Here is a 14611-nt window from a genome sequence, read left to right on the forward strand (position 1 = left end):
AAGCCCAAATCTCATAGAAGATGGATGGAATTTCGTTTCGAGCTTGTCATGATGGTTCAAATCAAAGAGCTTTGGTTGGGCCAGCGAACAAACTGGCCCAATGTACTGAACATGGACCAAATGAGATATCCATGACGATGATTCCAAAAAGGTAATATGAAGCCCATAAACAATAATCTCCTTTCTTTTATGTTTATAGCTCAGAGGCGTGTCTTATTTTAGTTAACGTAATAAATTCTCTAAAAAAACTAACATGAGAAATAATACAGATCCCTACACCACTAGTACTACTGAACTAAAGGAACCTAATTAACATAATCGCATCCCTTCACTATTTATCTATGCGACTATGCAAATGCAAGGTTAAAGTCGCATTAAATCTTGCAAATACTAATTACAGTATAGCGCCTCAAGTTGAAGTTTTTTCTAAAATTTCTGCAAAATCACACTCTTGGTTTAACTATATACCTTACTTCAGCAGTGCTAAGGGGCAGCCCGACCAAATACAAAAGACATGGGATTAGATTCCGATAGTACATTAAACAAGAGACTAGCACAAACAAAGCAAAAGCTCAAAGGATGAAAGCTCCAAAGCAAATTTAAAGTGCAAAAGCAGCAGCCTAGCCTTAAGCTAGCCTCCATTCTTTGCTTGAACGCTCACACAAACGGGCAAATCCAAAGCAGCTAGCAGCTGGGCAGCTCTCACCCACTGTCATGTTGCACCACTCCACTTCTTCACCGATGGAGGAGATCCATCATCTCCATGCTTTAGCGATCCTTGTAATCGCAGCCGCCATGGCGCTACCATCGGCCGTCGCCGGCGGGCTCTGCCGCGAAAGCTGCGGCAACATCCCAGTCCGCTACCCTCTGGGCATCGACGACGGGTGCGGCAGCCCGTACTATCGCAACATGCTCACCTGCGCCGACAACGCCACGCTCCGCCTCCGCACCCCGTCCGGCACGTACCCGGTGGCCGGCGCGGACTACTCCGACCCGCACCTCGTCGTGACGGACCCGTCCATGTGGACGTGCGCGCGGCCCTTCACCTCCGTCCACGCGGCGCCCTTCAGCCTGGACACGAGCACCCGCTTCTCGCTGTCCCCGCGGAACGACTACCTCTTCTTCGACTGCGACGAGGCGCGCGTGATCGTGGCGCCGCGGCCCGCGAGCTGCGACAGGTACCCGGGCCGGTGCGACTCGGCGTGCGACAGCGCGGGGTACCTGTGCCGCAACCTGCCGGGCTGCCGCGGCGCGCTGGAGGAGGGAAACATGACCTGCTGCGCGTACCGGCCGCGCGCCGCGGGGTCGCTGCGGGCGATGCTGCGGCACTGCGAGGCGTACACGAGCGTGTACTGGCGCGCCGTCGGGGACAAGTTCCCGCCCTACGACCAGGTGCCGGCGTACGGGGTGCGGGTGGACTTCGAGATCCCCGTCACCACACGGTGCCTGCAGTGCCAGGACAAGCGCCGCGGCGACGGGGGAACGTGCGGGTTCGACCCGGCCACCAGGGACTTCGTCTGCATCTGCGACGACGGACGCAACTCCACCACGGACTGTGCAGGTAGATCTGCCAAATTTCCGCTCCTGACTCCGGCGTCCCTGGCAACCTTTCATTTTGCACACACTCTATAACTCCAAATCAAGCTAAGTAATCAACCACTCGGATCCATGGCCAATTTCGAAACTGTAGCTCGTGGTTATTCTACAAATTAATGATACGTGTCTGTGAATCATAAGGAGGCATTACTGGAGACGTAACATTTTGTTTAGCCATAAGCGCAACTCACTACATGAACCGCACATTCACAAGAACTTTACTTCCGTTGTCCGTTCTACCCTCGTATTGTATTTAAAGAATACGTTGATTCATCACTTTCTCACTCCTCATATTTTCGTCCGGCTTGGGGAGTGAAATGGGTCAATCGTCCACCATCATGTCTCATCCCTCAGAAACATATGATTAGTTTAGTAACGAGGAATCGATTTATCCTACCAAAATTCTTAGAATGATCCTGTAATAGACCATACTAGAAGAGGTGGTTCTTCGTCCAAACACCTAATAAGGAGTAAAAAGTGCATTGGGCACTAGGTTTATCTGTATCGTGATCTGCTCTTTGTATTGCAGGTGGCCACGCTTCAGGGCATCATGGATCGGCAGGAGTCATTGCTGGTGAGAACCATGTCCCAACAATCTTGCTCGTGCTCCCATATTCTTCAAATTAACTTGACTTCTGATACTTTGGGCATTTTTCTTGCAGCAAGCGTTGTCGTCTCAGTTTCTGCAGCCATTGGCATAGGGGCCCTCGTGTGGTACATACGCAAGATCAGACCGAGCAAAGTGGTGACATGTGGGGTTCAGAGTAATGAAAACAGGTTCTTTTGAGCTGATTGAAGAAAATACTTCCATGGACAAGAGGTGGAGAAGAGCGCTATTTTGTTAGATTTTGTTTAAGCTGTTAGCTAAATTCTGTGATGTATATACAGTGCAGCACCATGCAGTTTTAACCTATCAAGCCAAGGGTTCAAGCCATACATATACACACAGGAAGATAAACACGTTTCCAAGTGTAACAAACATGAGCATCTTGCTGTAATGAAGTCTGTTCGTTAAAAAAAAACAGTTCCAAAGGTTTTTTGAAGGAAAACGCTTCACTAATCACTACGGATTGGTCGTCCGTGCAACCACCCACAACGAGTACAAGACCAGTGATGTTTTTGCTTCTCTGTGCTACCGCCACTTGCACTCCTTTCAGTTTTCAAATAATTGTTTCTAAGATAGCTATAGTCAAATATTTTAGTTTTGACATTAATGAGTGCTCCGGTACTCCTCATCTATACAAGTCTTAAAGCAGTCCATCTATTATAATTAATTATTTTTAATTAATTTTCGTCTGGCCCTCCCTTGCCTGCCCCATGTCATTCCCGATTCACCTCGGTCGCCGCTGGTGCCTCCACCCCCCACCCCTTGGAAGGAAAGCGGTCGGGAAAACCCCTTAACCATTCCCGCTACTGTATTTTTTAGCCGGGAACGGGTGCAAGTATGGGAAAGTCGGACGGGAAAACGAAATCGGTATTACGAGATATCAGGAACAGAACATTTCGATCGGGAACATGTTGATTACGATCGGGAATCAATAACTCAAAATGGGAACACCATGATACATAACGACTCCAAACAGCTAAATGCACATACCACACCATTACAACATTACTTAGTCATAGACACACAGCACATAGCCTACAGACTCCAGTAGTTCGTATTCCACGTTCCACAGCTCCACATTCCAGAATCCAGCCAGAGTTCCAGACATACATCATGATTCACAGATGGCAAGTCCAAATAAAAAAACATACATGCCACAATGGGCAGCAGCAGGCAACAAAACAAAGTTCAAAAAGGATAGCAACTCAGTAGGCCTACAAACTGTGGCGGAAGATTGAGAGCCTGGCATCCTGGCTGCCGAGGGCGACCGGCCAGCGGTTGAGTGGCCGAGCCGCCTGGGAACCGACTGACGATGGAGGGGATGGGCCTGGCCACCAGGCTGTCTGGGGCGACCTGTCGGTAGTGGAGTGGAGTGGCGTGGCCGCCAGGCCACCGGTGGCGGCGGAGGGGCCTGACTACGGCCGCCTCTGTCGCCCAACCGGCGGCGGAGGGGCTTGGGCGCCTGGAGCCCGGAGGCTTGGACCTGGGGGTGGGCGGCGACGGCCAGGAAAGGGGCTGGGGGTGGGCGGCGGCGGAGGGGCTTGGGCGCCTGGAGCCCGGAGGCTTGGGCCTGGGGGTGGGAGCTTGGCTTGGCCGCGTTGGTGCATCCGGTTGACGATGCACAGGCTTGGACTCCTGGTGGTGGGTGGTGGCCTTAGACTTGGAGATGTGAGAAGAGAGAGAGAGACTGGAGTGTGGCGGCAGCTTAGGAATCGATGGGGAGCTAGGGATGGAGAGGGGGTAGTCATGACGCGGTGACGCGGGGTGGCTGAGGCGGGCCTTAGGGTTCGATGGTGGGCTGAAGCACTGGATTGAGCGAAGGAGTGGGCTGAGTTTGGGGATGGAATACATGAACAACCGCAGGATTTTTTCCGACCAAATACGGGAACCAACGATACGGTCGGGGAAAGGCTCCAACCAGTTCCGCTCCTGATTTCGTCAGTTTTTCCTGATTTTTTTCTGTTTTCCTATTTTTTCTGTGCAAACGATATCTAATCAGGATATATGATATACGGTGCCGGTCGGTACGGGATTTTCCCATTCTGTTTTCATCCATACCCACCCCGACCGAGGCTCCGATCCACTTTATTCGGCACCGTTTCCATTTCGTGTGACAGGTGAGGAGAGCAGATGCCGGCAGTTCTCGAAAATAGCAGTGGCGGTGCCACTGAGCGGCACTTCATGGCAGTAAAAACTACACCATACAAAATTACCAAAATTATACGAGATCCTGCAGGGTTGTAGAAGATCAGGAAGTAAATTCTACCTTCTTCCATGTCGTTATAGAACACAACTCGTTCGTTAGCATCTAGCACGACAACAATGCAGTAAGCGTCCGTATTGTTGTCACAGCTTCTCTTGCCGGTCGCCTTGTCTTCACTGGATGAAGAGACCGAGACCAGTCACACACGCTGCGGTGCCACAGAGGGGACACACAACAATGATGTCTGCGGTGCCACAGAGGACGATGCCGGCGGTGTCGCAGTCGAAGGGAGCGACTTCAGCCTTTTTTCTTCCCCGCTTAGCGGTAGCGTACTCGCTGATAATGTGTTAAAAGCTAAGTACTAAACGACGTTTAGCGGTATGGTAGCGAATTAGTACCGATGCAGCAGATCGCGGATAGCGGTTGCTATAACGGACCATGATTAGTACTGATGCAGCAGATCGCGGATAGCGGGTGCTGTAACGGACGCTAAGTCCAAATAACGAAATTCAAAAAATAGCCACAATTTTAAAGCATATATGAATATTAACATCAAATTTACTTATAACAAAGTTATAGCTTTAAGTTAGCCATTACATTTCATGGTAATAATCACAAATAAATAGGTATAATTAAGATGTATGGATATATATTAACATCAAATTTCCATATCAATAAATAAAACAAATTCATTTTCCATCTAATAACTCTTCATCGTTACCTAAATAACCATTTTAAATATTATTATTACCATCTGATTCATATTCATATGTCACTTGAACTGTAAATGTAGTGAATAGCGGCCTAACATGAGCAATAGCGATCGCAATAGCAGGCAATAGCGACCACTAAGTCCAAACATGCTACCTTGGATCTGTTGCCTTATAGTACCGCTACCGCTATTGCGGACGCTACGAATACTATTTAGTAAAGTAAAGAGCGAGAGTAGACAAATGACAAGAGTTAATCGATAGTTGCATTGATATAGTGAAGTATGTACATATATATACATGTTGAAGAGGCGTCATAAAGGGTCTCATCTGTTTGGTGTGAAGGGACATGTCCATTAGAACTTAATCGCCGACACGGGGTGTTTGGATCCCCGGGCTAAATTTTAGCCCCTGCCACATCGAATGCTTGACACTAATTAGGAGTATTAAATATAAGCTAATTACAAAACTAATTTCACAACCCCTAGGCTAAATCACGAGACGAATCCATTAAGCCTAATTAGTCCATGATTTGACAATATGGTGCTACAGTAAACATTCGCTAATGATGGATTAATTAGGCTTAATAGATTCGTCTCGCGATTTAGCCTAGGGGTTCCGCAATTAGTTTTGTAATTAGCTCATGTTTAGTCCTCCTAATTAGTATCCGAATATTCGATGTGACACGGACTAAACTTTAGCTCCGGGATCCAAACACCTCCCTAATATTCTCCAACAATATATTCTGTATGTAACACAAAGTTCAGCGTTCCGTGGACACTCGGAATCGATTGTTTTTATTTTCGTATTCAATCAATTTTTTCATGACCGTAATCTATTACGTGGCATGTTTGTATTGGTCAAAAAATTGAGTGAGACCAAAAACGAAAATCAACCGAGAATGCGTAGTCACTCCCTTTGAAATCTGAGATAAAGTTTAGTCCCTGTCACGTCGAATGTTTAGATACTAATTAGAAGTATTAAATATAGATTAATTACAAAACCAATTGCATAAATGAAGGTTAATTCGCCGCACGAATCTATTAAACCTAATTAACCATGATTTGATCATATGTACTGATCATGAATTAATTAGGCTTAATAGATTTATCTTGCGAATTAGCCACAACTTATGAGATTAGCACGTTTATTCTTTCTAATTGTATCCAAAATCTGATGTGATCCGAAGTGGTTCGTGGACCCGGACAACCGTGCCCGAACAACCGTGCCCTAACCAGTGAAGCCCAGTTACCCGATCAACCCATGGCCCCAAAGCTTATCCCTCCCCAAAACCCCTCACCGGGCGTCCTCGCTCACGGCGTACCCCTCTGGCGCGCCGCGGCTCCCGGCGGTCCTCCCTCCCTCCTCCGCCACGACACCACCCTCGAAACTATGTCCTCGTGCCCTCTGTTCCTCATGACCCCGCGTCCCCCCCCTCTCCTCGTCCACGCCGACCGCTACCCACCCATCGGGAGCGCCTACCTCCCAACTAGCCGTCGCCCTTGCCCCGGACGGCGGCATGGTTACCTGTTCCGTTGCGACTCGTCTTCTTCCTCCTCCGCGCCTCGCGACCGCACGCCCAGGCCGCGACAGCAGAGGCAGCGGTCGCAGCGCCCCGGCGGCCGCCGAGTTGACGCCGTCGACCCCGTGGGCTTCCTCGCCAAGCTCCGCGTCTCGGACCGCGCTTTTGCCCAGTTCCTCCGCGACCGGTATGTGCTCCGAGCGAGTGGTTTCGGTGCGGGAGTGGCTACGCACATCCTTTCCTCGCCAATATCGAGTCCAATCTCCATTCTCCGGTCTCCCCTTTACTGAATTTGTTGGAATCGAGCAATCGATGTTAATTTGGCAAGCATAGTTTCCCGTGTGGGAACTCATTGGGACTTTTGACTGAAATGGTGCGCATGATTTTTTTGTTTGAATTGTTGAATAGTGAGGTGGGGAGTCGATACTTGATAGGTCATTCTTTGCTATCTGTTGGGAAAAGGTAGCAGGTTTTCTTAGCTTATTGTGTGATTATTGCCAGGCATAAGGCTTTGAAGGACCGCAGATGGGAGCTGTGCTCTCGGTTCATTGATCTGAAAGAGGTGTCCTCTGGGTATGTGCATGACCATCTTATCCTATTAGACTTTCAGTTTTGTTATCCAACAGGTCATTTGGTGGATTGATCCGTTTAATGTGGAAAATGGTTTGTTTGTGTTGTGTTTCCTCTCCTAGATTTGAATTATTGGGCATGCACCGGCATCGGCAGCACCGCATGGATTTCATGGAATGGGCTCCAGGTATGGGGTCATTTTTAGAACTAGTTTTTTGCTAGTTAAGAATGTGTGGCAATTGTCAAACGTGGTTGCATTTCCAGCAGTGTGGTTGGAGCTGAAAGATTCGGCGCACAATGACCCCTCATTATATTCCTTATATATGTTTGGATTGTTTACATGCATTCATTTTAAATAAAAATATCTTAACAATGTGGCCATCCTGTACTTTTTAGCAGTGGCGGAGCTAGAATTTTGAAGTTGGGTATTCCCACTTCCCATGAAAAAAAACAATGCTACTATCAAGCAAACTAATCTGATAACAAATTTGTACTGCCTAGACCATGATTGTTAATCTAATATACGACATGAGGAGTTTCTAAGATCCAAACAATACATCAATACCGCAGATAGCAATATTCTGATCAATCACATGGGTTTTCGTTTCCTCATCACCTTTGAAATTGAGAAAACCCACTCGTTCCCCCAACCATGTTGAGACTATACAGGCTGCAGGGCAAATTCAGATGTAAACAAGCACAAATTGAGAAATTTCATCCATTCATAGAGCATAGTAACAATTTGCTTGGCAGAATCCTAGTGATCTTAGCCATTTCTTTAGCTCAAAAGAACAAGATCTGGTCCAAGATAATATATACACATCTATGTACCTGATATGCAGTAATTCTATTGCCAAAATAGTTGGGTATGGTATTTCTGGGAATACCCAGGAATATACCTGGCTCCGCCCCTGCTTTTTAGTTGTTTTGGTTAGCTTGAACTTGAAGTGGTCATTTCAGCAATACATTATTTATATGAAGATATATTTGGAGCTGCAGCACTATAGATTTCTTTTTATTTTTCAAAATTGTCCTTTTTACGCACCTTGTTTTATTGTTAGCCTCAACACGTTACATGAGTTACTTTGAATCCATAATTTTACTTGACTGTGTGATAAACTGATGGTTGTAATTGTTGTACTGCTGTGTGTTACATCCTATTTCTTTTTGTGTTTTAACATTACTCTGAACATCTTTTACAACTTTCTTTATTGAACGAAGAATTGCCATGCAGGTGCTCGCTATTGTTCATTGGTTGGTGATTTTAATGAGTGGTCGCCAACTGAAAACTGTGCCAGGGAAGGTCATTTAGGACATGATGATTTTGGATATTGGTTTATCATACTTGAAGATAAGCTCAGAGAAGGGCAAGAACCAGATGAATATTTTTTCCAGGAATACAATTATGTCGATGATTATGACAAAGGTGACAATGGTGTTGATGCTGAAGAAATAATGCACAGGATGAAAGAAGAGTATTGGGAACCTGGAGAAATTAGGTCACACAAGTCTCAGTTAGAGATGGTTGTTAAGCTATATGAGCAAATGTTTGGCCCAAACGGTCCACAAACAGAGGAGGAGCTAGGTGAAATTCCTGATGCGCAAACAAGATACAATGAGTGGAAAGCCTTGCAGAAGACTGACTTGTCAAGCATGTCTCCTTCCTACGATATCATTGACAGTGGTCAGCCGTTTGACATTTTCAATGTTGTAACGGATGGAGCATCCTTTGAAAAGTTTCAAGCAAAGAAACCTCCCCTTGCTTACTGGGTTGAAATGAGGAAAGGCCGAATAGCATGGCTTGAGAAATATGTCCCAACTATTTCTCATAAAGACAAGTACAGGGTTTATTTTAATACTCCTGATGGTGCTTTAGAACGTGTTCCTGCTTGGGCTACATATGTTCTTCCAGGTTTGCCAACATCTCTTTGTATTCATGTGACTTATTTGCTGATTCTAATTGAGGAGGTTGTACAATGCAGATTGAAAAGTTGCATTGATCGACTGCATAAAATAAATAGTAACTGTGATAGCAAGGGTCATGATTGGTTGTTGGGTCGTAACCCCTGTCTTTTACTTGATTGGATGATGAAGAAACGATCTAGCCGAAATTTGATTGACAGAGAAATATTCTGTTGCATCAGTCATATGCAATAGTGATCTATTTTATTAGTTAAGTTTCTAGATTTTCCTTTTTCGTTGGCTGTGGTGTGGTGTAAGAACATGGATATAAACGAATTTTTTTGTGAAATGGAAAGTTAGTAAACTGATTCTACTGATTTAGTAAAAGAGGAAAATGGCTCTGTAACACTGTAAATGTCATGTGAGTTGGAAAATAACATTGGCCGCTCATTATTATTATTTCCAGGTTATGCATGCTTGCAGTGTTGCTGAAAAATGTGCCCCAGTTAAGAGGTGCACATAGTTTTGTTAGACATGCATTCTTTTTGTGGTGTAGCAGCAGGCGAGAGCCCTAAGTCACTAACATCATCTTGCAACTAAGTTGTATTTTAGTTAGGGGAAAATATCTAGTGCAAACCCGCCCTCCAGTGCAAACGTGGAAACCTGAATTTCATCCATTAGATGCGAAACATGCTGTCCAGATGAGGTCATGAGAACAAATCATGCTTTTCCAATCAACCTTCACGATTCACATGGAACATTTCACATGGCGTACAATATTTGCAAATTGAAGTGTAGACTGATTGCAACTTGAACCATTGGTTGGATACGACTCCAGTTGCAACTACAGGGGTGTGGAATTTATTGTGCTGAGTTAGGAATGTCCCAATTTAATGCGATGAGGGTAGTAGGTGGCCTGTAGCATTTGCAACTCGGTGTGTAAACTGATTGCAACTCGAACAATTGGTTAGATACAACTCCAGTTGCAACTGCGAGGTGGTATTTATTGCACTGAGTTAGGAATGCCCCTTTTCACACTAGAACAGCTTGGGTGTTACATGCGAAATGTTCCATGTGGTGGCGGGGGGTTAGATGCAAATTTTGCTGCTGGTCTTGGGAGGCTCATCTGGATCGCACATTTTAGAATGGATGGTGTGCATTTGGGTTTCCACGATTGCACTGGAGGGTGGGTTTGCACTGGATATTTACCCTTTAGTTAGAGATGCCTTCTTCTGATGTTTGTTGTGATGGACCATCACAGAGTATTCTGCAATACCGACATTGAGGACTAGGGTTTACAAGATATACATGAGATTTGGGCCAATTGGGCTGAATATCTACAGCTATAGGACTGTTATGCATATCTATGTACACTTAACACCATAGACAAGTCTAGTTGTCCCAAGAAAGCGCCTTCAAGACAGATAACAGGGTGATACGGCTCCAGCAGAACACCAAAGGGTGCACTCATTTCCTACTACCTGTAGAACTGCAATGACACTCGGGCTTGCGCTATTGAAGACACAGTGAGCAAGCAGTTGGGTGTGGCAGCTCTCACTTGGCGAGGCTGTCCAACTATGATTATGAGTGGCTAACCAGATAAAGAACTTGCAGCGCAGAGGGACTGAAGTTTTTTTTTCCAAACTCTCTTGGTTCATATCTGATAGACCCAAGTTTGAAGGCATTGTTGGCGGATTTTGCACGTGTAGAGGGCTCCCTTAATGTCTGAAACTCATCTGCGGTTAACCAATGCTTCTGCGGCTGTATGCTTCTTGATGATCCTCTCTTGTAGAGGGCTCCCTTGCAGCCAGTGTTTGGACCAAATAATGTGTCTGACCATTACCAATAATGCTCTGAACTTCTACACTGAACAAGGCTTGAATTTCCTGATTTTCATGCAATGGTTGATGATTCCATTTTAAATATCTACTCTAGTTCATGTATGTTTCGCAAGAACATTACTATCTTGTTAATATATTCTTTTGTGCTAAATTCTTTTTAGAGACTGTTAGCAGATCATGTTGATTCAAGATTTTTTAGTTTTCTTGTAGATGCTGAAGGGAAGCAATCCTATGCAGTACACTGGGAACCTCCTCCTGAAGAAGTTTACCAATGGAGATTTGGACGTCCAAAGGTCAAGGGTTCACTTAGAATATATGAATCCCATGTTGGCATAAGTGGATCGGAGGAAAAAGTTTCATCGTTTCAGGAGTTCACATCCAAAGTATTTTCTGGACTCTTGTTTTTTTGGCTATTTCATTGTAATTTTAAATATTTATTTCTGTAACCTTTTTTACTACTAGGTTCTACCTCATATAAAAAATGCTGGATATAATGCTGTTCAACTAATAGGCGTGGTGGAGCACAAGGATTACTCCTCCGTTGGCTATAAGGTAAGATTTTCTTGTGGATAAAGTATACTATACAATGTTAAAGTTTCTTGGAACCTGTTGTAGACTGCTTGAGGCCAACTGAAATTCTAGTGTAACAATCTCCATGACATTGACTTAATGTTGCATATGCTTCACTAAATGGCAGAGCCTAGGTGTTGAATTGTGTACTTGTGGCCAATAGCTAATATGAGGATGAAACTTTGGTAGCTGTTGCAAAGAGGGTGGGGGCAGCCGCCACCCTCCACCCCTCTAACAAAGAAAAAAAATGAGTTTCTGGCTTCGCCCCTGGGTGGGTGGCATTTGCAATGTCCTTATATGGGTGTTGCTCCTAATATGATAACAGTTACAAAGTAATTAGGTGACATGAAATAATATACCTGAACTCTGAGATAATTTCCTAGATTGGAAGGTGAAGCCTTATGGCCAAATTGTGGCTCAACAATGAGGGTGAAGAATATGAAGCTGGCGCATACAGTCTGATAATTCTAAAGATTCTACTACTTAGGAATTAGTATAAATGGCTTCTCATTAATTTCATGTTTATTTCTAGCTTTCCATTGAATTTGAGAATATATGATGCACGGGCATTAATTTTATTGGTGTAATATATAGTTTTAATTTGAAATTTAGGGTTATATTTTTTAGAAATATTGTTCGATCCTGTCATTTATATATTTCTTTATTGTGCTGTAAGCAATATTACAGTTACTTCATTTTGCTATAAATTCGTTTCGTTGTATTTTGGAAGATACGTTTTTTATACAGTTCTCATAGAACAAGTGCATTGTCCTTGTAGGTGACTAATTATTTTGCAGTCAGCAGCAGATTTGGCACCCCAGATGACTTTAAGAAACTAGTTGATGAGGCACATGGTTAGCATCTTAAGCTTATTTTTTGGAAATAACTCTGTAAATGGGCATAATATTCTATGAATGATATGCTTCTCATTTTAGCAGTCACATAGCTGAAAGAATCATATATCAGTTACATCTATTCTAGTTCATATTTGTTTGTTTGAACAGTCTTAGTTGAAACAGCCAAGTGTCTGAACTATGAAGCCCTTATCTATCACTGCTTGTGCGATTCAGCTTCTTACCACTTTCCTCAATTATGTTTCTTTATGTATATGATTATGGAACATATTAGTAGCAAGCTTTTCCATATCTATACATTGTAAGGAATGAAACACTGATTAACATTTACGTCTTGATTTTCTTCTACCTGGTTTTGTCAGGCCTTGGATTAGTGGTGCTTCTGGATATTGTCCACTCCTATGCCTCGGCAGATGAACTGGTTGGCTTATCACTTTTTGATGGCTCTAACGACTGTTACTTTCACAGCGGTATTAAAACTACAACTTTCTCTTTTATCCTTTTGAGAATTTTAGCAGTTCTATTTTGTTCTCGATAATTTCTGAAAAGAATTCAATGTCAAACTCATTATGTTTTATTGATATAACTTGGGAATTTAAATGCAGCATTTTTTTCTCAAATAGCAAAGCACTACTGCAGACTAGAACAATGACTTGATATACTCAACAAATGGTCAAGGACCATTTACAGGCCCATTGAACTGCTTGATAAAGTGGAAGTAATTTTCTCTTTTTGAGCAGATGCAAAAAATAATTTTATCCAAAAAACCATGAGTAAATGGTAGTAGTGACAGTGCAATATTGTTGAGGGACCAATATGGGCATTTATCCTAACTTTGCTAGTCTTACTGATAATGACTGCTGAATGTAATTAGATAATGTATATTGAATTTCATATGTGTTACGGCCTAGAAATCTTATTAGTAAATACTGTCTGATGTGCATCTTGAAATGCACACTGTGTTTCCTTAGAAATGTAAATAAATGCATACTGCATTCATCACTGTGTTTCTAAGGTTCTTCTTCTAGTATCTTCTTTGCTAATACATTATCCTGGTTCTAATTGATCCTTGGCAGGAAAAAGAGGGCATCACAAGTATTGGGGAACCAGGATGTTTAAATATGATGATGTGGATGTTCTGCACTTCTTATTGTCCAATTTGAATTGGTAAAACCACAAAAACTATTGAGTCTATGACAATAGTATATTCTTACCTTAGGCACATGAATTTTTCTGCGATGTGCCGTGCCACTTATGGTGTGCCTTACTAATCTCACTAGGTGGGTCACTGAATACCGGATCGATGGATTCCAGTTTCATTCATTGTCTTCTATGTTATATACTCATAATGGGTTTTCTACTTTTACTGGCACCATGGAAGAGTAAGTTCCATCTACTTTTCGTTATTAACAATATCTTGTATTAGATTTTACTGAGTCGTTTTCTATAGCATGGAAGCCGAACAGTTTGCCTATTCAGCTAACATGAATTGGTGTTGGTAGGGTATGTACTTCGTACTAGAAGTAGGATGCAGTATGGGTTCATGTGTGCTCCCTGCCAACTAAAAAGAAAAACCTTCACCCAACCACCTAGTGACCCCTCTTTTCTTTTCTTTTTTTGTTCTGTACTTAACATGTGCTAATCATGGATTAATTAGGCTTAATGGATTCGTCTCGTGAATTAGCCCTCATCTATGCAATTATTTTTGCCATTAGCTTATGTTTAGTACTCCTAATTAGCACCAAACATCCGATGTGACCTGGGCTAAACTTTAGCCCAAGGATCCAAACACCCCCTAATACCAAAGGTATCAGAATCTCAACTCATGTAGTAGGATCCCACAATCATGTCAAACCATTCCAACCATCATCCTATATAGAATCTAAATTGAGTATAACCCGATTGCAATAGTAGTCAACAGCATACACAGCTCAAAGTGGCTGGTTGACTACCAAGAAGCAAGGAAAGTTAATCAGGTGCGCGCAGACCATGGAATGATTGCATTTCCATTCTCCTGCTCCTCAGCCTTTGATCGGTCACAAAGGTAAACCACTTGTCTTTGGTCGCATGAAAGCACACAACCTGAGGGAGCAGAGGGACGTGCAGAGATTTTGAGGTTGCTAGATTGGTGAGTTAGTGATCAGAAAAATGAGGGAGAGAAGTTGGAACAAGGAGGTGGAGGAAGAAGAGAAATCTGAATCTTACCTGTGCGGCCCATCAAGTCATTTGATCGTGT

General features: G+C 43.6%; 2 protein-coding genes across 3 annotated transcripts in view; both read left to right on the plus strand.

The window, feature by feature from the left end:
• Window positions 1-648: 648 nt before the first annotated feature.
• LOC101780804 lies at window positions 649-2656 on the plus strand. The gene is made up of 3 exons (XM_004965353.3): window positions 649-1561; window positions 2126-2170; window positions 2259-2656. Exons 1-3 carry the CDS (start codon window positions 715-717, stop codon window positions 2381-2383), a joined length of 1017 nt encoding a protein of 338 aa, XP_004965410.1. The 5' UTR covers window positions 649-714; the 3' UTR covers window positions 2384-2656.
• A 3734-nt stretch (window positions 2657-6390) lies between these two features.
• The window catches only part of LOC101781208 (1,4-alpha-glucan-branching enzyme 3, chloroplastic/amyloplastic), a 33548-nt gene continuing 25327 nt past the window's right edge, over window positions 6391-14611 (plus strand). Inside the window, exons 1-10 of one of the 2 annotated variants that reach the window (XM_004965354.4) lie at window positions 6391-6825; window positions 7140-7211; window positions 7331-7395; window positions 8443-9120; window positions 11162-11334; window positions 11414-11503; window positions 12300-12375; window positions 12738-12845; window positions 13452-13542; window positions 13656-13757. In XM_004965354.4, the coding sequence (XP_004965411.1) occupies window positions 6509-6825; window positions 7140-7211; window positions 7331-7395; window positions 8443-9120; window positions 11162-11334; window positions 11414-11503; window positions 12300-12375; window positions 12738-12845; window positions 13452-13542; window positions 13656-13757 (1772 nt within the window). In that variant the 5' untranslated portion in view covers window positions 6391-6508. Of the gene's footprint in view, window positions 6826-6992; window positions 7012-7139; window positions 7212-7330; window positions 7396-8442; window positions 9121-11161; window positions 11335-11413; window positions 11504-12299; window positions 12376-12737; window positions 12846-13451; window positions 13543-13655; window positions 13758-14611 lie in introns of those variants that run through there. The other variant, XM_022825864.1, reaches the window with a different exon arrangement.

The sequence above is a fragment of the Setaria italica genome, chromosome IV, assembly GCF_000263155.2.
Source record: "Setaria italica strain Yugu1 chromosome IV, Setaria_italica_v2.0, whole genome shotgun sequence".
Classification (NCBI taxonomy): domain Eukaryota; kingdom Viridiplantae; phylum Streptophyta; class Magnoliopsida; order Poales; family Poaceae; genus Setaria; species Setaria italica.